General features: G+C 35.0%; 1 protein-coding gene across 2 annotated transcripts in view; it reads left to right on the top strand.

Moving 5' to 3' along the window:
* The window catches only part of HSPA4L (heat shock protein family A (Hsp70) member 4 like), a 60,355-nt gene that overhangs the window by 9,603 nt on the left and 24,301 nt on the right, over window positions 1-26,451 (top strand). For both annotated transcript variants that reach the window (XM_087437641.1, XM_087437642.1), the window contains exons 2-12: window positions 581-778; window positions 11,529-11,586; window positions 13,699-13,839; window positions 16,675-16,797; window positions 19,261-19,360; window positions 19,730-19,863; window positions 21,980-22,224; window positions 22,419-22,495; window positions 23,165-23,316; window positions 23,783-23,889; window positions 26,310-26,443. In XM_087437641.1, the coding sequence (XP_087293767.1) occupies window positions 672-778; window positions 11,529-11,586; window positions 13,699-13,839; window positions 16,675-16,797; window positions 19,261-19,360; window positions 19,730-19,863; window positions 21,980-22,224; window positions 22,419-22,495; window positions 23,165-23,316; window positions 23,783-23,889; window positions 26,310-26,443 (1,378 nt within the window). In that variant the 5' untranslated portion in view covers window positions 581-671. The remainder of the gene's footprint in view (window positions 1-580; window positions 779-11,528; window positions 11,587-13,698; window positions 13,840-16,674; window positions 16,798-19,260; window positions 19,361-19,729; window positions 19,864-21,979; window positions 22,225-22,418; window positions 22,496-23,164; window positions 23,317-23,782; window positions 23,890-26,309; window positions 26,444-26,451) is intronic.

Genomic DNA, 26,451 nt, shown 5'->3' with positions numbered 1-26,451 from the left:
GGCGCACGCCTGCAGGCCTCGGCGTATGCTGCCGCTGTGCCAGGCATGCCCCTAGTTGCCAAAAACAACCCAAAGGGTTGCTTCCAAATACGTTAGTCAACTGCCGGGCCGGGCGGCTTCCTCTCCCCTCGCCCAGCCGCAGTGCGCCCAGCTGCCGCGCGATGGCGAGCGAGCCAGCCCCGCTTCCCCTCCTCCTTTCCTCCCTGATCTCCCCCCGCCCCCGCTCCGCCTTCCCCTCCCTCCCATCCCCGGCTGGCTCAGCTGCCTCCATTTTCCAGATCTTTCTCCAACCCGCAGCATCTCGGGCAGCCGTTGCCCGAGCGCTGACGGAAGCGGCCGAAGTCGAGGCCGGGGGCAGCCTCGGGCGCGGAGCCGTGGCTCGCGCGCCTCTCCGGCGGCGGAGCGCGCAGGCGCAGACCCCAGTAACTGCCGGTTGGAGGCGGCCGAACCGCAGTGAAGAGAGACCGAGGCGGCGGAGGCTGCGGCGCGGATGGCCTGTACCTCCCCCGCAATTCCCTGACGTTCTGCCCTAGATTTAATGTCTGGCGACTTCGGGTCATCTCTCCTTTGCTTCCCGTAGGAGTCGAAGCCCCAGGAGCAACAGCCCAGAAGAGGACGCGGTTCCCACACAGGAGGCTTCAGCACCAGCACCCCGACCTTCAGGCGGCGGGATGTCTGTGGTTGGCATTGACCTCGGCTTTCTCAACTGCTACATCGCTGTAGCGAGGAGTGGCGGCATCGAGACCATCGCCAACGAGTACAGCGACAGGTGTACCCCGTAAGTGCCTTGTCTGGTCGTAACCCCGACCCTTACGGTGGTCCCGCCTGCGGGTTTCTTCTGGTGCGCGCAGAGCCCTTGACAGGTGCGGTCCATCAGCTGCGGTCCCGAGAGACCGCTCGTGGCGGCCCAGGTGGGAGTCGGACTTCCTCGCTCTGCACAGCTGTTTTCCCTTCGAGGACAGGGACTTACGGCTAATACTTTGCGCATTTCTCCTTTCTGTACCCCGACACGTGTGTGTCGTCGCCCCCCCCCCCCCGCCTCTGTTCCCCAGCGGCCCTGCTTTAGTTTTCGGGAAAGGGGCTGGTGTGGGACCGCCTCAACTCACCGAACATTGGAGAAAGATCTCTGCTTACCTCAGGTGGGGCTTGCGTGGGATCTTCGGCCGCGGGCGGCTGGGCGTCCCCGGCTGGCTGAGTCAAGACTTCTTCATTCATTCTGCCCTTTGTGCTTTCTCCATCTCTGCGTGACAGCTTTCTCTCTGGAAAGTGAGAAGTGAAAGCTTAGCCTGCACACATCAGATGAGTTGCAGGTTCATCTGGCCCAGAAAGCCTTTTTTTTTTTTTTTTTTTGAGAAGGGGTTGAGATGTGCAGGGTTTTACCCCAGTGTCCTTGAGAATTCGAGAGAGTCAGGAATGGGAGGCGTTGGCCTCTTGGATGGGTAATGTACGTTCATTAATGGAAAGTGGTGGAGTTGGAACCTGTCAAAAGGGTGTTTCTACAGAATGAATTGTGGGCGAGTCCGCAGCAGCTGTCTTGTATAAACATGATTGTGGAGTGATTCTGTTACGAACACTTGATGAAAGACTTAAAAGGAGTGGCGTTATGTCATGGAAACATGTTTCCACATGTTCCATTGTTTCCCTGGTCTGGGAAGTTTGTTGGCAGAGAATATAATTAAGACAGGGATATGAAAAACTAGCTGCTTCTTATAGGCCCCTGTTACTGGTGATTTTATAAGGAAATCAACAGTTTGTCTTACTTTCTATGGAAAGGTAACTAAACATATTAATTTGACCATTTGGAGTGGTCCAAAACATAATACTTCAAATATAAGACTAATTTTAACCAAGATCAGTGTTAGGCTAACCATTTAAATGATTAAATTACCAGAATTCCTTTGTTTTAACATATGTTAAGGAGTTGTTCAAGTAGCTTACTTGAAGCAGTGTGTGCTTTGGTTTCTTTCAAAGAATATTCTAGAAAGTTTTATACCACCTTTTTCTAGACGTATGCATTATATTTCTTGTGGAATTTTGTATGTTTATATTCTCAAATATGAGCATAGGTCAGTTAATCTTCATAGTACTGTTAGAACTCTTGCTTCTCCTTTTTACATCTTTTTCTGGCTTTTATGCACAATGAGAGGCTGAAGCAGTAATTGTGAACTATTATGACTTCATCTCTACAAGATTTTGTTTTAAGCCTCAACAGATATGGGCTTCTGCCAGAAAAGGACCAGGAAATTCCACTCTGCTCTTGCAGCAGAGTAGAGGTTAATGGGGGCAGTCTTTGGCTTCAGGGACTTAGCCTATGGAGAAAAAGTGAGAGGTAGGATGGACATTCCCCTTAAGGCCTTATCCTAAAAGATCAGAAATCAGAACTCTAAAACAGTGCATTTCCAGGCTCAGAAATCTTAGTAGTGAGTCTGTGACTCTTTAAAGAACCTGGCGAGACATACAAGGAGAGTTCTTTAAAAATTAGGCTGCTCATTTGAGTCTTCTAAAAGTCTCTTTGTTACTATTCTTAGGCACATTGGCTAATTCTGTGTGGCTGAGCTTTAATATGATATTTTTGATTTGTTTGTAAGAGAGCCACTACTAATATCTAGATTTAATGATCCTAATCCAAACTAGAAAGTTCCTAAGGTAGAAGGATCATATTCTTAGCTTCCATCAGCAACTCTGCCCTTCTTTCCATGGCTGTGTACTATCATTTACCTCAGGAGTGTATCTTTTATTGTTATTGAACTAATTCTTCACTGTAGTCCAGTGTTCTTACTATGTTTACTTTGTGGGACTTAAATTATTGAGTGAAACCGTAGCCCTTCGTGATCCCTGGACATTTATTTATTGAATGCTGATCTTGCAAAACAACATTATAACCATTAGAGAACCTATATCTTTTCTAATACGCTACAGTAGTTAATAATACATATAAACCAGCTTTTCAAAAATTTTTTTCTGTATTCCAGTTGCTGACATCAGGGTAATATGTGACACAGCTATTTCCAAGACTCAAATACATTATAAAAGGATCCTGTGGAAAAGAGGAGGGAAATGTTCAATTTGTTGGTTTCAGCATCCATACTTTTTCACCTTTGGTTCATTCTTTAACATAATTATGTGTACATGGGAGGATCCCATGGTATAAACACAAGGACAGTTTAATGAAAATGATAATTGCTTAAGCTTTGGCCTACATTTAAGGGAACAAGGGCAAGTAAGTTAACCTACTAATTCTCCAGATTCACCTTCTGTAAAGTTGGAGTGCTTGTATTAGCCTCTTTGCTCATCTTATGCATAAGTTGAAGAGGGAGAAGGAAATTAACATGCAAAAATTGAAGAGGAAAAAAATTAACTCAGTTTTTTTTGAGCACTGCTTTATTTTAAAAAATTATTACACAAATAGTATTGTACACGTTCGTTGTAGAAATGCAGGCACATTAAAAGATCAAAATAAAAATTATAATCCCTCTAGCCAGAAATAAAACTTCCAGATGGCTTTCTCTGTGTATGTGTTTCAGGGGTGGGTTATACTTCATTTTCTGTTTATTAAGCTTTCTCTATGTAAAACATTGCTATACCATTAGTTTAGTGTTTGTATAATCATTTCCTTAATTTAATCCATCCCTTATTGGGACATTCAGGTTTATATTTTCTTTTTATAAGCAGTGCTGCAGTAACTATCTTTGTAACTAAATTTTTGACCCTTAATTCCTTCAAATAAATTCCTACAAGTAGAATTACTGACTGTGCAAATTTTTGAGGCCTTACATATCTTTGTAAATTAAGTATAGATGTGGGGATTGAAATTTCTGTCTCAGCCTTAATTATATCAAAGTGATTAGTTTCACTCATGGGAAAAGAAAACTGCAGCCAAGAATCCTCATTCAATATCACATTAAAGCATGTGGTCAACCAAAACACACTGCCTGTGTTGATAATAGTGATTGCTGTGTGTGACGTTGTGCTTGCGCTGTCATACACATCACACCAATTCTGTGAGTTTGGTAATACTAGCTATCTTTTTCCATAAGAAGCCTAAAGCAAAGTTAAGTATCTTGGCCAAGAACTAGTAAGCGATAAAATGGATTCCGTTTCAGGCCTCTTTGGCCCAGAACCCCAAGGTCCTTTATTATCCATTGGCATAAGACTAGTATATACATACTAGGTTAATGGGGATGTAAGGATCAGAGACAGATTACCGGGCTAGGCAGTTATTGTATAGAGAATCATCTTTGCTGTGATATCAATAAACTCATATACTTTTGACTAGTTTCTAAGAAGTGTTATCTTTTAAAGTGTCATTTTAATATGCTTTTAAGTTATTTTAAGAACATGTAAAAAATCTTATTTAAAAATTCATAAAAAATATAAAAATATGTCAGTATAAACATGCAGAAAAGCAGTGTAGGAGACTATAAACTATTAACAATGAATATTTCTTAGAAATAGTTGTGGATGGTGTGCATTTAATATGTAGTCTGTAATGTTTTAAATTTTTATGAACATATTTTACAATAAGGAAAATGGGTTTTTTTAATGAAACCGTTTCAAGAGATCTTTGTTAGATGTATTGTTTTATCATCAAAGTTCTGTATGATCAGACTTAATATTCAGTTCTCTGGTTTTCTGCATTACTTTTTTCTATTTTTTTACTAGTGTGTGAATAATAGGAAAATATTATTTATACACTACATTTCAAATATATGAGATGTCCTGTTCAGTGCACAAAAGTAGAAATCACTTACGTTGGGGCATTAAAAATTTTTGTACGTAGAAAATGCTAAACTCCAGAGGTTAACAGTGGTTATAGTTGGGTGGGAGGACTTTTTATGGTGATGGCAGTTTGGGGAGAGGAGGCAAGTTTTACATTTTTTATTAAATAGTCTTTCTACTATATGAGTTGGTTTTGTTTGTCTGTTTTACTGTGAGCCTATGCTAACTTTGATTTAAATTATTTTAAATGCTGAAGAAATATACAGAGTAAATCTCTCCCTTTTTCCCTTCTCAGTCACCTCCTAAACTTTAGTGTGTGTTTCTATTTTTCTGCAAGTATGCGAGTATCTGTACATAACTGGGATTTTTTTTTAATTTTTTTAACAAAAGTAGAATTATACGTATTTTGCAATTGGTTTTTTCAAAATATATTGTAGATATCTCAGACCTGTACATACAACTCTAATTTACTTCATTTTTAATGGCTTATATAGTATTCCATTGGTAGGTACACTGTTCTTAGTGGACATTTCAAAGTATTATTTTTCTATTGATAAAAATTCAATGAATATCTTTGCTTTTTTTTCCTCAATCAAATTGTGCTGAGATTAGTAGAAGGGCAGATGGCTCACATTTTAGCATGGCCAAAGCTAGGACTATAAAATCTTTTAGTATGAATACTATCTACAACAAAATGAATCCTGAATGCGTTGAATTTGTGGATGAGAAATGCTGAAAAGTTTCTAGAAGGCAAGGAATGGTAAGTATAAGTTACATAGTATCTATAATGAGTTTAAGATGTTTAACATGCCATTGATAGTCTTTTTAGTGTGTGGTCACTACAATACAAAATAATGAGCATAGTTGTGTTCTCATAAAACTTTATTTACAAAAATGGGTGGCAAGTGTTAATTCGCAAACCCTTGGTCTAGGCAATCATAATCAAAAGAACTTTGAAATTATTGTACATTGCTGTTTGTCTTTGAACTAGTGGATTTTAAGCAAGATAATCAGTTTTTCAAATAATGTATCTATTCTGTTAATACTTAAATAATGTATGTAATTTAATGTACCTAATCAGCTTTTTAAATATTGTCTACCTCTGTAAACGTCTGTGTGATTTCTGTTAATGGTTTCAAGTTATGAACTGATTTATGAATTATGCTTACTAAAAGCATTTGGAAACTTAAAGAAATTTTTATATGTTAAAATTTTTATCCATTGTCCATATTGAAATATTGAAAAGTTTTTGTTATTATTAAATCATCTATGCCTAGAAGTCTTATGTTTCTAAGTAGCAAGCTAGAAAGCAAAGGGCAACAATAAGTCCTTTCAAGGGCAACAATATGTCTCCCCCACCCCCTTCTAGGGCAACTTTTTTCCAGATAGTTAAGTGTGGGAAATAATAACCAGATGTTTCCTTTACTGCAGAACTTCTCAGATCCCTTAATTTGTTTATAAGCATTGAAACACTCCGAGAAAAGAATGTTTCCCCAACTTACGTGAACCTCTAAGGAATTATATTCCACAGAACACTATTTGGAAAATGATGCTATAGGGCAGTGTTTTTCAACTGGAGGAGATTTTGCCCCCTAGGGCACATCTGACAATATGTGGGAGTGGGAAGGGGGAGTGCTACTGGCATCTAGTTAGTAGAGGCCGGGGATGCTCTTTAAAATCCTGCAGTGCACAGGATAGTCCCACTCGCCCAACAAAGAATTGTCTGGCCCAAGATGTCAGTTTAGTGCTAAGGTTGAGAAATCCTGCTCTATGGACATCTTGGCAACCATAGTTGAAACTAGTTGCTCAGCAGTTGACAGTTTGATTCAGAGCCAAACTGGCGATGTAAGGAGCTGACCCCTTGATTTAAACCAATTGATTGCTCTCTCATATCATCATTAATTCCCCTGTTGTGTTTTTTAGCATCTACTCAAAGATTGCAGAAGAGGCTATAAATAATAATTGTGATTCTATAGAAACTGGCAAGGGAAAGCTGAAATTTTTTAAATAGAGCTATTTTTAAAGCATAAGTGGTAAAATCAAGAGGTTTTGAATCCTTAGTATGGAGACTGACAAAGAAGCAAACCAATTTAGAGAGTGCTCACCTCTTAAGTGAGAAGTCTCTTAGTCTGCTGGCAGTATGTATTTTCACCAACATAATCGTGCTTGTTCTTATAAAAATAGCTTTGTAAAAGAGACAAAATCAATCTTAAATTTTAAGGGAAAATACAAATACAACTTTATTGAAGTAACATCTTGTCATTTGATTTTTTTATGTCCCTCTTCTACTAAAAGTGACATAGGACATTTAGAAGTTTTGCTTGTTTGTTTAGAATTTTGTGACATTCTTTAAGAATCTTGGACTACCACTATGGTGGTAACATCAGATTGGATATTATAGCTTTAAGCTGCATTGTAATCCTTCCATTTGTTTGTTTTTAGATATAAAATGGAATTTCTAAATCATAGTTAAAATAATCTATAAAAAGTATAATATAGATGGATTATGTGGTATACATCTGGATAAACTATTGAATATCCTTTCCTATAAAAACTTTTGTCGGCCTAATATGTGGTATAATGTCTATTTCCCTTAATATTACTAAAGTTGGGTAAAAGTTTTGAGAGAGAATAGGTATTTAATTTATTTTGATTTTTCTGAAAACCCTTGGCAGATACTCATTTAATGGTTGTGTTCTAGAATCTTTTTGAAAAAAAAATTGAAGGAAGGCGTTTAAAGACTTTTAGCTATGTGAGGAGGGTTTTTATTTATTAAAACTGGGTGTTTTCAAACTATAACATTAAATTTTTTTAACTTTAAAAGTTGTCTACTTTTAACTTCAGAGAATATCTGATAATGGTAATTGTTTAACTTTCTCTGGGAAGTGGTATATGTATGAAGCATATTTCAAAGAATTTAGCAGTTAGTAAATGATAGTTGAATCAATCTTATTTGGATTTAGTGTTCTAACAGAAGTTAAACTCATGAGAATCAACCTAAGAATAAGATTTTCTGTGCACTCAAGTGATGGTAGCGTAGTATAAAAAAATTAAAAGTATTCAGAAGTGTGTCCAAATAATGGAGTTGAGAGAAAGATTATAAAGTAGGATAAGAGATGACAAATCCATCTTTTCTCTGAATTATAGGATAGAATACCAACCATCCACATAGATTGCCATATTGGGTATGCAAATATCTACTCTGGCAGAGACTTTATTGAATCAAAGAGTTATTTGGAAGATGTGAAGATGTCACCTGAACCACTGATTCCTGCTATACCCTAATTTTCCTGTTTTCACCAGATCACAATTAGAGAAGAGTAACTTCTGTTATCTCCTACACCTGTGTATCATCTTTAACATTTTAGTTCTAAATATATATTTGCTTGGATGTCTCAAAGATACCTTAATCTCAACATGTCCAAAATAGAACTTCTGATTGTCCCTCTCCAAACCTGTCTCTCTTACAGTGTTTTCTGGCTCACTGAGTGGCACCACTATCTATCCTCTTATGCAAACTGGAAACCTAGATGTTATTCTTGATACTTGCCTCCTCCTGTTATCCATTCCAGCACTGTTCAGTAAAAACATAATGTGGGGCAGGCCCAGAGGCATAGTGGTGAAGTTTGCGTGCTCCTCTGCAGTGGCCCAGGGTTCTAGGTTCAGATCCCGGGCGCGGACCTACGCACTGCTTATCAAGGCATGCTGTGGCAGGCATCCCACATATAAAGTGGTGGAAGATGGCCGTGGATATTAGCCCAAGGCCAATCTTCCTCAGCAAAAAGAGGAGGATTGGCAACAGATGTTAGCTCAGGGCTAATCTTCCTCACCAAAAAATAAAAATAATGTGAGGCACATATGTAATTTTAAATGTTCTAGTAGCTACATTAAAAAGATAGCGGGTGAAATTGATTTTAATGTTTGATTTAACTCTATATCCAAAATCTTATTTCAATGTAATGATTATTTTAAAATTAATGAGATATGGGCCGGCCCTGTGGCTTGGTGGTTAAGTGCGCGCGCTGCGATGCTGGTGGCCCGGGTTCGGATCCCGGGTGCGCATCGAGGCACCACTTCTCCGTTCATCCTGAGGCCGAGTCCCACATACAGCAACTAGAAGGATGTGCAGCTACGACACACAACTATCCACTGGGGCTTTGGGGGGAAAAATAAAATAAATAAAAAAAATAAAAATAAAAAATAAATAAAATTAATGAGATATTTTATATTCCTTTTTACATATTAAATCTTCAAAGTCCAGAAGGTATTCCACACTTATAATAAGTACATCTCAATTCAGACTAGCCACATTTCATGTGCTTAATAGCCACATGTGTCTGGTGGCTACTGTGTTGGACAGTGAAGATCTAGTCCATCACCAAGTCCTTTGAGTTTTACCTTCTACATTTCTCTTAATTCCTTCTCCTTCTGTCCCAGCTGCCACCATCCTGATAGATTACAGATACCTTCTAGCCCTCCTCCCACTAGTTCACACTGTAGTCAAAATGATCTTCAAACTCTCCCCTACTTCCATCCCATAATCATTTACTCTTCCTTCAAACGTCATTGCTTCCTCAGGTAAGCCTATCCTGATCCTCCTCCTTGAGGTCAATTTCTGCTATTATCTACTCTCATAGCACCATATGCACCCTCTTTTGTAGCACCTACTTTTATTTGTGTGAGTCTACAGCACTGTAAGTTCCAAGAGAGCCAAAATCATGTCTTTCTCTTTTCCCCTCACTATTATATCTCTAGTAACTCACAGAGTGCCAGGTATATAGTAATTACTCAACAAACATCTGTTAAATTGACTGATGAACTTAACTGCTTGCCTCCCTTAAATCCAGTGTTCCCCAATATAACTGTCTTGTTCAACCCTTGAAAAGCACTATCCTGGGATCTTTCCTCTTCAGTTTGTATTATATATAAGCATGGAGTGTTCTCTCCATTATTCAAAAGCCTTTAATGAATTCCCATTACCTACTGAAATAAATTTCAAATTTAGAATCTGTCATTTGAGACCCTGTATAATCTGGCCCCAATAACATCTATCAAAATGTCCTGTGAAACTAGCCAAGTTGTGTTCTTCCTAGTCTCCAAATAAGCGTTACCTTTGGGAGCCATCTTTCCGTTCATTCAGTAATTACCTTTACTATGTACCAGACAATGATCTAGCTATCCAGTAGAACTTTCTAATCTACTGTATATCTATTCTATTCTATGTATATTCTGTTCTCTGTATACCTACTGGCCACATGTGGCTCTTAAGCACTTGGAACTTGGCTGTTGAGCGCTTGAAATGTGATTAATGGTAAGGAACTGAATTTTTAATTTTAGTTAATTTAAATTTTGCTGGCTGCATATGGCTAGTGACTACCATATTGGGTAGCGCAAATCAAGGCAGTGGGGCATATATTATCTACCTTCATGGAGTTCACACCCTAGTGTGTAGATACCTTCAGTAAATAAGTAAATTTTATGTGATGGTGATACATTATGGAGAAAAATTAAATTCAGTAAACAGTGAGAGATGTATGTGTTGGGGAGGAGCAGAAATATTGTTTATATAAGATAGTCAGAAAAGGTGTCTCTGATAAACACATTTGAGCAGAGACATGAGAGAAGTGAGAGCACAAGGCATGTAGATATAGTTAGAAATGTTCCAGCGAGAACAGCATGTACAAAGGCCCTGAGGCAGAAGTGTGCTTGCCCTGTTGTAGAAATAGCAAGACCAGTGTGCATAGATTGAAGTTACAGGGTAGAACAGCCAAGGACCAGACCGTGAAAGCCTTTATTGGCTGTTAAAGGGATGTAAGCTTTTACTTTGTGAGAGAGGACACCATTAGAGGGTTCTCAACAGAGGAGTTTCATGATCCTAGTCTTTAAGAGGATCACTCTGACTATCATATTGAGAATAGACATACACCTACATACCAGGAATGTCCTTTTCAACAAAACAAATACATATTAAAATGCTTTCTCTTCTATCAAGTCTTAATTCAGAAATCACCTCTTTTTGGTTTTCCTAAGCTTTGTTATTTAGAAGTGATTATTCTCTTTTTTGCTAGTATCATTCATAATCCTATATGTTGATTTTTTAATAGACTATGAATTCTCCAAGGACAGTAATTGTAGCTAATATACACACAATGCCTGTAAATATTTGTTGATTTGAATGAATAGTTACCTGTAATTACAACTGAAATCATGGAAACACTTTCTTGAATCATAACATGAAATGGTGTTTTGATGAAAATGTTACTTTAAACTTTTATAAGCAAAATTATATTTAAATGCAGTAATAAAAACAGCAATCATATTGTTCAAAGCATTTACCTATATTCACTCATTTAATCCTGATACAACCCTATGAGTAGGTATTATTATCATTACTATCTTCCAGATGGGAAACTGAGGCAAATAATGGTTAGGTAATTTCTACAAGCTTACTCAGCTGTTAAATGGCAGAGCCGGGTTTTAGATCCAGGCAGCCTGGCCTTACTGAATACAGTTAATTTTTTTAGTAGGTTATAGACCAATAGAATTTGAAAAACGAAATTTTGGAGACCACTATAGTGTTGCTAGATATTAGCTCATTTTTAAGAATTCTAACATTTATTTTGACCACTATTCTGTTACCTATGAAAGTTTAAAAATGTGTAAAATTCTGATTTTCAGTAACCTGTTTTTAAAATAATACATGATTTTATTAATCCTTTTAGTTAATTTTTGTATAAGGAGAAGCAGAACAATAGCACATTAATATAAAAATGCCATGGGAACAAACTTTGTGTTTTTTCCCTGTTTAGGGCCTGTATATCTTTGGGATCAAGAACTCGAGCCATTGGAAATGCAGCTAAGAGCCAGGTAAATTGTTAATGTAGATGTTTTGACTTATAGGAAGAATTAACTGAATCTTGGTAACTAAGCTTCCACTTTATGTAATTAAGAGTCAAAAAAGAAAATGAGGAGGGGCCGGCCCTGTGGCTTAGCAGTTAAGTGCGTGCACTCTGCTACTGGCGGCCCGGATTCGCATCCCGTGCGCGCACCGACACACCGCTTCTCCAGCCATGCTGAGGCGGTGTCCCACCTACAGCAACTAAAAGGATGTGCAACTATGACATACAACTGTCTACTGGGGCTTTGGGGAGAAAAAGGAGGAGGATTGGCAATAGATGTTAACTCAGAGCTGGTCTTCCTCAACAAAAGGAGGAGGATTGGCATGGATGTTAGCTCAGGGCTGATCTTCCTTCACAAAAAAAAAGAAAAAAAGAAAATGAGGAAAATATGATGGATCCTAACATCTTGTATTTTATTAGATACATTTTGCTTTAAGTTGTAGAATATTTCTTGAGTTTTATTTTTAAAAATTCCTTTTAGGGGGACCAGCCTGGTGGTGTAGTGGTTAAGTTAACGCTCTCCACTTTGGTGGCCCATGGTTCACAGGTTCGGATCCCAGGTGCAGACCTATGCACCACCCATCAAGCCATGCTGTGGCAGCATCCCACATACAAAAAAGAGGACGATTGGCAACAGATGTTAGCTCAGGACCAATGTTCCTTACCAAAAACAAAAAAATCTCTTTAGTTGTGAAGTTACGGTGTGCTACCATATGACATCAGTTTCTCCTTGTGTAGTCACTTTCTATGAGGGATATCCTATCTAGATTATAAACTTCAATGACAAGTGAGCAGTCTTTGTAAAAGAAGGTGGAAAAAATGGGGGAACTCATTTCCATAGTACCAAGTGTGGCTACCACTACTTTACATGGAATCTGCTTAAGTATGCATATTGCTAGGCTTCTGAAATGCTTATAAGTAGAAATTTACTTTTAAGATTCCATGCTAAGTTTGTTTTCCTTGGACTTCGTTTATTGCCCTGAACCAAAAGCCCTTAACAATTACTTTTTATGTTTTAATATATACCTGGGTCTTCTTTTCTTCATTATAAGATAACTTTCTTTAATGAGGATTTTTTCCTCATACTTTGTAGGAATAATTGACTCATTTATCCAGGAATTTTTGCTTACAATTTTTATCAAAGTTGTCTTGTAATTGGCCTATATATGAACATGTTTTTCTCTTCTCTTCAACTTTCATATTGTACATAAACAAATGTTGGGTTTGTGCCAAAGTAACCCCTTCACTAAAGTTTACATCTCATATTCTGGCTAATCTTCTAAGTGTATCAGAGATATTAGTCTCTGAAGAAAGCAAACTATAAAGTTATTTCTCTTGAAGAGCCAAAGGGACCTACGTGGTAATTTAGAATCTTATAGTTTTTATCCCATGGTGGAAGATCAATATCCATTTGGCTTTAAAGGTCACTTAAGAGGGTAGCGACTGGATCTCAGTAATATGCTATAGTTTGAACTACATTTCTAGTTTAAAAAAAAATCACTTTGCCAAAATACAAGCTATTTACAAATTAAGACTCTTTAACTTAGCACCGTGCTACATGGAAGGAGTTTTAATTTACCTAGCCTAGGAGCAGTTCTCAGCAATGGAAGCAACATAGTAGTAGGTGAGAAGTTTCACAGAGAATTAGATATTGAGAGGAAAAGAAAAATGGGACAACAAAAATATGGGTTAAATAAAAACACAGAAATGAAAGTGGAAAGAAGTAAGAGAAACCAAAGATACTAATTCACTAGAGCAAAAATGTTGAGGAAAACCAAAGAGATGAGTTCTAGATAGATTTTCATTGTACTATTTGAAAAGTTTTAAAGTTTTGTTCTTTTTTGAAGACGTTAATTTTGAGCCTAACATTCCTAGGAGAATTTGGGGGGCAATAGTTAAGATGCATACATTTTCGTTGTATAATTTTACTGTCAATGGGAAACCAGAAAAATGAATGGTTGTGTGTAATTCTGAACTTGGATGTGTAGGATAAGGAGACGTGGTGGTTCTCAAGTATTAGCATAGTGTTTATTTTGCATTCATTTAGTAATTGATAAATAAAAGTGTTTACTGCCAACAGATAGTAACGAATGTAAGAAATACAATTCATGGCTTCAAAAAGCTTCACGGGCGATCATTTGATGATCCCATTGTGCAAACCGAAAGAATCCGGCTTCCCTATGAGCTACAGAAGATGCCTAATGGAAGTGCAGGAGTTAAGGTAAGCTTTATATTCCTAGAGTCCAAATATGTATTCAAACTAAAGAAACCAAATACGATAATTTGCGTATTTGTAATTTAACTTTTTTCCTCTGGATACAGTACATATACACCAAGATACAGGCAGTTTTTGTAGTAAGCTTTAGTGAGTGCAAAAAATTCTAATTTAGATAATATGTTTTTAATCCAAACAATGCTTTTATTGTCAAGGAAAAATTATTTGGAGAACTTTTTAGAGGTGAACCATTTTTAAGGAATAAAGGCAGAGGTGTATGTGACTTATAAAAATAGATCCAAAAAGCAAGGTAATTGCTATAATGAGTTTTCTCTAATTTAGAAGACTCATATAACATGTTAAAAGTAATAAACTCTTCTTCCAAGTAAGAGATGGATTCTGGATTTTTAATTGTACATCCTGAGACAATAAGTTACAGATTGGTTAACAAAAACATGTTTCTATTGATTTTTCAAAAACTAACAGAATACATCAAAACACATAGAGTTCCATATGATGCAGGAATTCTACCCTTAGGTATATACACAAGAGAATTGAACCATACATGCACACAAAAATTTGTACATGAATGTTCATAATATCATTATTCATAATAGCCAAAAGGTAGAAACAACGCAAGTGTCCATCAACTGATGAGTGAATAAACAAATGTGGTATACCTATATTGTGGAATATTACTTAGCCATAAAAAGGAGTGGATACTGAAATGTACTACAACATAGATGAGTCTTGGAAACATGCTAAGTGAAAGAAGCCAGATATAAAAGTCCAAATATTGTATCATTCCATTTATATGGATGTCCAGAATCAGGCAAATCAATAGAGACAAAGTAGATTAATGGTTGTTACGGGTTAAAGGGAAGGGGGAGTGAGGAGTGACTGCTAATGGGTACAGGATTTCTCTTCAGGGTGATGGAAATGTACTACAGTTAGTGGTGATCAGTGCACAACTTTGTGAATATACTAAAAACCACTGAATTGTGTGCTTCAAAAGGATGAACTTTATGCTATATGAATTATATCTCAAAGCCATTTTAAACTTGATATATATGTTTTAAGGCTATGCACATAACTTCCATTTTTAGAAGAGGGTTCTGACTACAGGATGGATGATGAATTGTAGTAAGGAGACGTGAAGCTGTTAGAAGAGTTCAAAGAAGACACCATGAGAGTTTAAAGACAAGGAGACAAATTGTGAAGCCATATTTTACGTGAAATGTGTGGGTCAAGGGTTGCTGACTAGGAAGCTGGATGGGTTATGATAGCAATAAATGAGGTAAAGAATAATATTCCAATGTCCTTTAGATATAAGTTCTGGTTAATGACCACGGGAAGCAGTTTTTCTTTTAAACTGCTTAAATTCTTTTATTCTTTAAAAAGAAAATTTAAAATCGTGCTTTGTAAGTAGTTTGACGAAACAGAGACAAACAGTTAAAAAAATTTTTTAAAGAAAGCCAAAACCTAATTTTTGCGTATGATAGCATTTTTATGCAGTCATAGTGAGTGCATGTAAGCTAGTTGAAGAGGCTTTGAAATCAGTCTTGTTTTGAACTGTTTCCTCATCCTTTGAAGATTGAAGATCTTCAACATTCAAATCCTCAAGCATTTTATCAATTTATTTTTTTGGACATTTGTTTGAATATACTTTGATGTTTATTTCATCTAACGTTTATATTATACAAAAGAATACTGTATCGTTGTGCCTCCTATAATCAGACTAAGACCATTGTATTTGATTCATTTCCCCTTATTTCAGAGTGCTTGATTTCTTCCCACCTTTAAAAGCAGTAATTTCATATAATATTTGGTTGTGAATTTACTTGTAAATTGATTTGGGAGCAAATGGATATCAATTTTAGTTCTGTTTCAAAGTAAATCTTATTATATATACATATTTAACACACTTGTATATGTATATACTTTGTGCTACTTGAGAGTTCTTTAAACCTCTTCCAAAGTTTAGTTGTTACAGAATAACATCTACACTAACATCCCACTGGGGATGCAGAGGTAAAAGACATAGCCTTTTCCTCTGTAAGTTAAATGTAGTTATTATATGTGTTCTCAGGTAAATGGCATATGCATATACCTGTGCAGCCATTATCACTATCAGTATAATAAAAATATTCATCACCCCCCAAAACTCCCTTGTGCCTTTATGTTGCTTATAAATTTTGTGGTTGTCGTTATAAAGTACAGGTTCTCCAGTATTCCCTGGTCAAAACGCACTGTAAAGTTTCGTTTTATGTGCTTAAATGCAACCTAGTCTTAAACCTATAAGGTGAAATGATTATTTGGTCTAAAAAAATGATTTTTAAATTTTGTATATACACTCTGTTTAATTTGTAATTATCCCCAGAAACCTTGAAGTAATACATATTGTATTTTTTTAATAAGGGAATTTTCTTTTCTTTTTTTCCCCTGATGTTTTCATTTCCTTTTCCCAAAACTGTATGACTAAAGCTTTCATTTTAAACCCAGGAAGAGTTCTAAATTTTAAAAGAAAAATTATTTGGTCTTTTTCTCCTTCATTGTTTGCTTGGAAAGTGAGTAAAGTTGCTTTTGTGGGAGATGGGGATTTGGAGCAAGTAAAGACACTTGAAAATACTTTGTTTGCTTGTAATATTATGTGTAAGGTGTGCTGGAACTTCAGAAATTGTGGTTGTGATACTAGAACAGTCTTTTTGGAAAATAACTTCCTTGAGCAAGGACTTCACGTGTTTCACTGTTGTATATCCATCATGTATAGAATAGATGCTCACAAAATACTTGTTGGATAAATAAATGACTCTTAATAAATATCTCAACTTTGGGTTTTAGGTGCGATACCTAGAAGAAGAAAGACCTTTTGCAATTGAGCAAGTTACTGGAATGCTATTGGCCAAGCTTAAGGAGACTTCAGAAAATGCTTTAAAGAAACCAGTGGCCGACTGTGTGATTTCAGTAAGTTTTACTTCAGTAATGAATACCCTTCAATCATATTTTTCGATGTATTAATGTTATATTGAAATATTTTTCTCCCCTTTCTTTACTCTTTCTACCCTTATCCAGTAAATAATCTGAATGTATTTTTACTTTCACATTTAAAAAAAATCACCTTGTTTGGTAAAGTTCAGGATTGAGTTTCCCATAAAGTTGATTTTGATAATCAGTGAATCTTCAAAAAACTAATGTATGTGATTAATTAGTAACTGCTGTACCTGCCACTTATCTCTAAGAATCTTTCCAGGTAGCATTTAAGTTCCCACCTCTAGGGACCTAATATTTTATGGTGAATGAAGGTTGAAAATTCCCAGTTGTGAATTTGAGATTGCGTATATTCTGTATCAGAAAGAAAAGATTTTTTTTTTAAATGATAAAGTGGATATATTTAACGTGTATACTTTCAGAACTTTTGACCTATGCACCCATCATCACTATCAGTATAATAAAAATGTTCATCACCCCCCAAAATTCCCTTGTGCCCTTTTTAAAATAAAAATTATTTGTATATAAGGTGTACAACATAATGCTCTGATATACATATACATAGTGCAATGATTACTGCAGCCAAGCTGATTAACATATCCATCTCCTCATATAGTTACCTTTTTTGTGTGTGTTGAGAGCACCTGAGATCTACTTTCTTAGCATATTTCCAGTATACAATACAAAATAAATAAAAAACATTTATTTACCTTATCTTATCTCTTATATATTGATAACGAGTTTTTAAGTTATATGTTGTCAACTAAATGTGAATATATTACTAATACTATTAAACTTGGCTACATAGATTCAAGAGTATCATGTCATCAGAAAAATAGAATCAGATTATGAACTCTTCAATGAATTTAGTAATCAGATTTTTTTCTTAGGTATTTGGAATTTTTTAAATGAGACAAAAATATTAGAGCTTAATATTTTGTTTTCCAGCCATTTAGTAATAGTAAATAGTGGAATTTGCCATTGCCCAGGCACTGTTATAGGCATTTAATGTGTATTAACCCATTTGATCCTCAGAACCATTCTATGAGGTAGGATATTATTAACCCCAGTTTTACAGATTAAAAAACTGAGGCACAGAGAAGTTAAATAACTTGCCCCGGATCAACACAGATAGTAGGTGGTAGAGCCAGAAATCAGACCCAGATAGTTCATTCCCAAGCCTATACTCATAACTCTTCCACTCTACTGCAACTTGAAAGTGTATGTCATAATGGTGCAAATTTTAAAAACTCATCTTAAATTCAAATATAGTCCTGTTTATTTAACTATACTTGATTTTACCTTCATGTCAGAAATTGGTGTCAGAATAGAGCATTGTGAACTACTTGGCCATTATTAACTTTGTAGTTAGTGCAGTAGACCCATTGTGAGCTATAGAAGGGGAAGTCTTTTTCTCTATTTTATGCACTACTATATCTCTAGTGGCTGTAAAAATACCTGGTACATAAGTGCTCAATGAATATTAAATGAACCATTATAATTTAGATTTTTGTCAGAAGGCTAATACCAAAATCAAGATAAACAAGCTTATCAAAATTCAAGTTCTTTTCCTGTTATTAATATCTCTTGAGTGAAATTTTTGAATTCAAAAATCAATAAGATTGGAAGGGACTACTAACTTAAAATTGGAAGAGCCCCAAGTCATTTTGTACATAAATATACTTAATTAGCTTTTTAGAAATCTGTAGACCAAATCAAATTGCTTTCTTAGTTTGATAGAAGTATGTGTAAACCTTAATTATAAGTTTAAGTCTAAATTTATTTTTTAATAGAAATATTTTTTGGTGATTTTAAGAGAAATACATACTCATCATAAGTCCCCTGCCATATAGTTCCCCCTCCTCTTTGAAAAATAACCATTGTAAGCATTCGAGATTATATTCTTCTGGTAGCCAGATACATACACAAAAATGAAATCACACTATACATGCTTTTTTTTTTTTAATGTAATAAAAATACTATTCCATGACTATTCAGATCTACCAGATTCTGACAGCCACGTAGGATTCCACTATATGGATATACCATAAGATATTTAGGCAATCTCATTTTAACAGACTTGAGTTTTCAATTTTTCCTTATTAAAGATGAACAAATATATTTTTTTATAGACCAGACCGACACAAGAGGGATTCAGATTAACATATTTTGGAAATCTTGCAATATTATTCCATCTTATTAATTGCTTTGAATTTGTGTTCGCACTTTAGGTCAATACTTTATGGTATGGAAATTGCCAGTCTTAAACAAAAACAGAAAAAGCACGAGTATTTTTTTCTCATTTACTTAATTAGAACACCATTCTTGGCCTTAAACCGTGCATAAGTTATAGTGCAATTATTTTACATTGTTTAATTGATGAAATGTTTAAAATCTATTACATCAAACTAATATGCTTAATTATTGTTTTTAAATAAGATTCCTAGCTTTTTCACTGATGCTGAGAGAAGGTCTGTGATGGCCGCAGCCCAGGTTGCAGGTTTAAATTGTTTAAGGTTGATGAATGAAACTACTGCAGGTGAGCACTTTGCAATTTGAAAATCACTGTCAGAAAAATACTGTTAAAGTTTTTTTTCTAATTAATGCAAAGCATTTATTTTTTTAATTCTGTTATGTACTGGTTCTTGTAATCTTGTGGTTTTGGAGTACAACATTTTGGCAGAGGTTAAACATGTCTTACATTGGCTATAAGAATTGTTAATATTATAGTTATAGATGGGTAGACAAAAATAAAAACATTAACCGAATTATGAAAAGTTAATTTACTTTGAAACTAATGATTTGTATTACTCTACTGTGTGTTAAAGTGCAGTATCAAAGTGTCTTATCCTTTGTTTTCCGAGTGATTGCTATGCTGAAATTAACCTAATTCTTTGTTCTTACACAGTTGCGCTAGCATATGGAATTTATAAACAGGATCTTCCCCCATTAGATGAGAAACCAAGAAATGTAATATTTATTGATATGGGACATTCTGCCTACCAGGTCTCAGTTTGTGCTTTTAACAAAGGAAAACTTAAAGTAAGTAAATAAATGATTCGCTGTATTGAACCTTAAAGGTTAAGAGCGTGTAAGACTATATAGAGAACCTAATGCCTACGTTTAAATCCTGGCTGTGCCACTTAAAAACTGTGACCTTGAGCAAGTTGGTTAAAGTTAAAGATGCTTTAAACCTCCCTAAACCTCATGTTCCTCACCTGAGGATAATATTAGTAACTACTTCATAGAATTTTGAGGACAAAATGAGTTAATATACATAAAATGCTCGGAAACTATAATATGTGTTGGTTATTTTTATTATTGTTGAGGTGTTAAGTAGGCTATCAAGGAGTGTAAATTACATATTTATCCATAAATATACTTAGGAAACATTTTCTAAAATGAGTCCCATTGTCTTTAGAAACCTTTCTATCCAGGAGTCCTAATCATAATTTTCTACAATGTGGCATTTACTCCTGTGTGCATATCTTCTTATAGTCTATATTTGGTTTTATATTCGTTTTTACATGGATTATCTTATCCAGACTTACACACTCTCTCTCTCCATTATGCACATGTGTAGAATTTACTTAAAAGATAAAATGTTTTGGGTTATCCAACACCTTTTAGAACCTTGTGTCTCACGGTTTATGTTACTATGATAACATCCGTGTAATCAGAAAATTAAAGGGAAATAACTCATACTTGAATATAGGGTAGTTTTCTATAAGTTGGTTTAATCCTTGGTATTTAGTCTTGAATTTTAACTTAATTAAAAAAGATCATTTTCCCTCCTTCCTTTTTGGCAGATACCTTAGAATAGTTATCTGTAATTTTTAGGTCATAGACCTCTTTGAAAGTCTGATAAAAACTTTGGCCCTTCTCTCCAGAAAGATACATGTTTGTATTAGTCATATACCAACATAATTTTGCATTTAATTTCGAGTAATACTGGACCTCATGAGAAGTCTCTCCATGAATTCTCCGTGGTAGTCTGTGGGATGACGTCCCAATCATATTAGGCTCACATCCTAGTATGATGTTTACCGCTATTTCACCACCCATCCTTATGAAAAAAGTTGATGAACCAAACCAGCAGTGGCATTCTGTTTTTTTAGTAGTGACTATTGTTAAGTAGTCATTTGTGCCCTCTACCCTCGGGAGAGAGACTAGATGTCTTGGTGCTATGTTTTCAAGAGCTATAGTGTGAAATGGTGACTTGTCTACTCCTCTTCCATCCAACTACTAGCTGGGGCTTATTGCTCAACAACCTTATTATATTAAATTTTTGTTTCTCCTCTTCACTTTGTTCTCTTTTCTTTTTTGGTCTGTCATGTATTCTTTTGTTTCTTCTATATTTTTATTAAAATAGCCTGGCTTTTTTTTTTTTTTTAATAATAGAAGGCTTAATTCTTGATCTATAAATAAACCAATTACAATATTTTATTTTATTTTTTATTTTTTTATTTTTTTATTTTATTTTATTATTTATTTTATTTTATTTTATTTTATTTTATATTTTATTTTATTTTATTTAATTTTTTCCCCCCAAAGCCCCAGTAGATAGTTCTATGTCATAGCTGCACATCCTTCTAGTCACTGTATGTGGGACGTGGCCTCAGCATGGCTGGAGAAGCGGTGCGTCGGTGCACGCCCGGAATCCGAACCCGGGCCACCAGCAGCAGAGCGCACGCACCTAACCACTAAGCCACGGGGCCGGCTCCAATTACAATATTTTAAATTTAATCTTTGGATTGGTTTTTCTTGGCTGTTTGGTTTTAGGTTACATGCTTAGGACTGTTTGTTTGCTCTCTTAATCTTGGTTTTTGGCCTGCCTGTTCAGTGCTTTTATAGAACCAGGGGATGTAGGATGCTGAAGTTTTAGTTGTTGTAACTCAATTATTGAAGAATTAGAATATTATTTTAATTATGATATATGGATCTGTAATTCAAAGTGGATAATTCAGAGTGGGTAAATATGTTGGCTAAATATAAGTGATAATTAAATTAAGATTCAAAATTTGGCACGCTGTTGATTTTTGGCAAGTTCTTTGGCTTTGATTTTATTTGAATTTTAAAAGGTATTTTTTTGCGTTTTTTGTTGTTTTGTAAGCATCTGTATTTCTGAAAATTCAGTTCTGGTTTTTTGATTGAACAGGTCTTGGCTACTACCTTTGATCCATATTTGGGTGGCAGGAACTTTGATGAGGCTTTAGTAGACTACTTCTGTGATGAGTTCAAGACCAAATATAAGATAAATGTGAAAGAAAACTCTCGGGCCTTGTTGCGTTTATATCAGGAATGTGAAAAACTGAAGAAGCTAATGAGTGCAAATGCATCAGATCTTCCACTGAACATTGAGTGTTTCATGAATGACCTTGATGTTTCTAGTAAAATGAACAGGTATCATGTATGTTTCTAGTTTGAAAAGTGTTTGCTTATTTTATAATGTTTAGATCATGTCCGATTTTTTTTTTAGAAGATATGCTCGATTTTCATTTGTTTTGGGGGTTTATTTTTTTTTATTGAGGTAACATTGGTTTATGATGCTCGATTTTATATCCCAAAATAATAAATTTTATTTCATTTTCTCACAGGGCTCAATTTGAACAGTTATGTGCTTCCCTGTTTGCCAGGGTTGAACCACCATTAAAAGCAGTAATGGAACAAGCTAGTAAGTGGAAATTGCTGAACTAATCGTCAAAACTATACCATGGTGTTTACTCACTTGAGTGGTGGGGTAGGAAATGGTAAAAGCAATAAAATTCATGTGTTTTTTGAAGATTTGTATTTCTCATTTTAGAGAAGGAAATTATACCTCATTCTATATTCATAAGAGTAGGGCACTAGAATCTGGGTTTATTAGAACCTCCCCCTGGCTCTTTTTATTGTTTACATCATAAAACCAATGCTAGTTATATTTGGAGGTATTTATATGTAAGTATATAGAAGATTCTAAGATGAAAGTAAAAGTAGAGATGGGGACATGATTTGCTTTTTTTAAAGTTTTTGGTGATTAATTGAAAATACCTCCTGTGGGGGTTTGTGATGTAGAAGTTAGAAAATTCAAGCACTCTGAAGAGTTCCTTAAAGCCCATGAGGTACTTGTCTGTTCTTATTGTGACTCCATCATCTGGACCAAGTGCAGTGCCTGACAATAGATAATTAATATTTATTAAATTTTGCCTTTTTCTAAAATTTGTTTTTATCTTCTTTCCATTTAATCTTGTGTCGAGCAAATAAAAAAAATCCACTTTTTTTAAAAGTACTTTCCAAGGTCTACTGTTTACATTTTTGTAAAGACTATCATATTTTTCTCAATTAAAAACGTTTTGTTTTCCAGATTTACAACGTGAAGACTTAAGTAGTATAGAAATTGTAGGGGGAGCAACCCGAATTCCTGCCGTAAAGGAACAAATTACTAAATTCTTTCTTAAAGACATAAGTACCACATTAAACGCTGATGAAGCTGTTGCAAGAGGATGTGCGTTACAGGTGTGATTATTAGTCTTTTTTTTAGAATGTGTATTTTGCCAGAAATATGGTGATAGGTCTAAAGGGACTTTTTAATATTATCTGTTCCAACCACTTGGCAACAGGCTACAAGTAAATTGAAATTATTTCTGTTAAATAAGTCTTGTGTCTTTCCCATTTATATTTTTAAACTATCATAGGACAGTACATCTGTAATTATACTGAAAGAACATTTATTTTATAAATTCTTGTAATTATTCCCATTTAAAATTCTTTTTTGAGATTTAAAAATATTTTACATTAATTTTTGGATTGTCACAGAAAGAATAATCTAACACTTTTAAACTTTCAGTAGTAGCTACCCAAAAACAGTAATTTTTAAAATGTAACAATTTATGACAAGGACTTTATTAAGCAGTTCAATCAGGGTAACCTAGGGTATGTTTTGTGTTTGTTGATTTAAATATGGTATACATCTTATTTTCAGTGTGCGATTCTCTCACCAGCATTTAAAGTGCGTGAATTTTCCATAACAGACATTGTTCCCTATTCAATCACATTAAGATGGAAGACCTCTTTTGAAGACGGAACTGGGTAAGTTACTTCTAAAGCCTTGGTTAGAGCTTGTCATAAATAACCAATTGAACCTACTTTTCTAAAGAGGAATTCACACTTCTTAAAATTCTTGACCACTTTTAGAAAAAGGGTTAGAAAAAAAGCGAATATAAAAATGATATATAATCTGTAAACTATGATGGCATATTTTTTAATTAGTATTTTATTGTAAAACATTCTTTTCAAATGAAAATCACATTGTAGAAATATAAAAACTTAAAAACCTGCATTTGCCGTACCCCAACTCATACGTAGCCCATTTTACAGAGATAACCGTTGTTAACAGCTAGGTGTTTATCTATCCAGTCATTTTCTTTGAATATCCAAAAATAAAAGCATGTACTTTTTTAATATATACATGATCGTTTGTGTATCTCCAGTGCAACTTACTTTTTTAAGTATGTTATATATTCCCTTTCCATGTCAATAGCCAAAAACTATTTTTTCAACAATTGTGTGTGCCATAATTAATTTAACCAATACACTATAAAGTCATATTTTTCCTGTTTTAAGCAGTGCTATTAGGAACATCCTTGTACACATCTTGTTTAGTTGGGTTTGGTATATCTGTAAGATAACTGTGTAGGAGTGAAATTGAGCCAAAGGGTATGAACGTTATTTTAACTAATACTGCCAAATTATTCACTAAAATGATTATACCCATTTATATTCCTATTAACATTGCATGAGATTACCTGTTTCAGCTTATTTTCTCCTATACTTTTAATCTTAACATTTTAATAGTTAAAAAAAATAGTACTTTGTTATTAAGTTTGCATTTTTGACTATTCTGGGCTATAGTCTTTTCATGCTTTTATTGACATTTACATTTCCTTTTCCATGAACTGCCCAGGATTTAAATAGCTTGCTTCCTCACCAAATAAAAATTTGTGTTTCGAATATATTTGACTACTTTTCAGAAATATAGCTTGTACAATATAGTAAACCTGTATATCGCTTTTGAGGTTGCTTTTAAAATTTTGTTCTGTGTTCTATACCTTCACATGCCCAAGAAATTGAAATTTTTGCACAAATTGCAAAAATATGGATTATAATTCTGATCTGAATGTTTTACAGAGCATTTATATGGCATGTTTTGAGGCAAGAAATATTAACCTTAGAAGTTAGTTTCAGTTAAAGGTATAAGTGATCCAGAAAAAAATTGTAAGAAAATATATGGCAAGTTAAACTGAAGGTAAGTATATCCTAGTGACTACAATAAGAAAACAGAAGGTAATGGTAGGTTCTTGAAAACTAGGATAGATGAAAAGATCAAAGAATGTGAGATTTTTAAACCTTGCATAATTAATAGGATGATGATATAGTATTAAAGAGTGAGTTTCTGGGCCACTATAAACAATAGTTATAAACCATTCTGTTATACTCTTTAAGGAATAGGAATTGCTAAGTAGGTTTTAAAACTTCATGTCCTGGAGAGGAGAAAATACTGTAAAAGACATTATTATATCAACTGAAGAAAATTGGAATATGGATTGTAAGTTAAAGTATCAGTGTAAATTTATAAAATTGACAGCTATACTGTATTCCTATTAGGAAATAAATATTGAAGTACTGAGGGGTAAAGGGTTATAATGTATGCAACACCCTCAGTTGGTTTAGAAAAAAATATACACATACACAGAGTGTGTGTATCCAAATGATGAAACAAATGGGGTAAAATGTTAACAGTAACAAATCTAAGTAAAAGATATACAGGTGTTCCTTGTCCTTGTTTTTATTTTTCCACCTTTCTGTAGTTTGAAATTATTTCCAAATAAAAGTTTTTTTTTAAGGAAGCTAGAATAAAAACGGTTAGATATGACAAGGAATTTGGAAACTAATGGCTAGGATTTGGTCCTCAGAAGTGACCAAAAAAATAATCCCTATGTTTTGGCCCTAAAATATACCTATTCTCAGGTAATTTTGCTCTTTTTTAGTAGGATAGAATTGTTACTCTGACAGACATTCTAAAAACTTCAAAGCATAAACCTGTCAATACATGTTTGTTTGTTTGTTTTTTATGAGGAAGATCAGCCCTGAGCTAATATCCATGCCAATCCTCCTGTTATTGCTGAGGAAGACTGGCCCTGAGCTAACATCCATGCCCATCTTCCTCTACTTTATGTGGGATGCTGCCACAGCGTAGCCTGACCAAGTGGTGCATCAGTGCGCACCCGGGATCTGAACCCGAGCCACCAGCAGTGGAGCGCATGCACTTAACTGCTATACCACAGGGCTGGCCCCTCAATACATGTTTGTAGCAAAACCAATAATTCTTTTTCTTTACATTTGTGCATAGAGATCTTTATAATTGCTGCTTTTGAATTAAGAATGAGATGGATTCTGTAATTAGGTTCATAGGCAACTTTGTTTTTAACTATTTTCCCACTCCGTTCTAGGGAATGTGAAGTATTCTGTAAGAACCATCCTGCCCCATTCTCAAAAGTCATTACTTTCCACAAGAAGGAACCATTTGAACTAGAAGCATTTTATACTAATTTACATGAAGTGCCTTATCCTGATCCAAGAATTGGTAAGAGA

This window comes from Ceratotherium simum, chromosome 12 (assembly GCF_057802395.1).
Source record: "Ceratotherium simum simum isolate JZ-2026a chromosome 12, ASM5780239v1, whole genome shotgun sequence".
Lineage (NCBI taxonomy): Eukaryota > Metazoa > Chordata > Mammalia > Perissodactyla > Rhinocerotidae > Ceratotherium > Ceratotherium simum.
The sequence above is the reverse complement of the archived record's forward strand: the minus strand, read 5'-3'. Positions and strand labels throughout refer to the sequence as shown.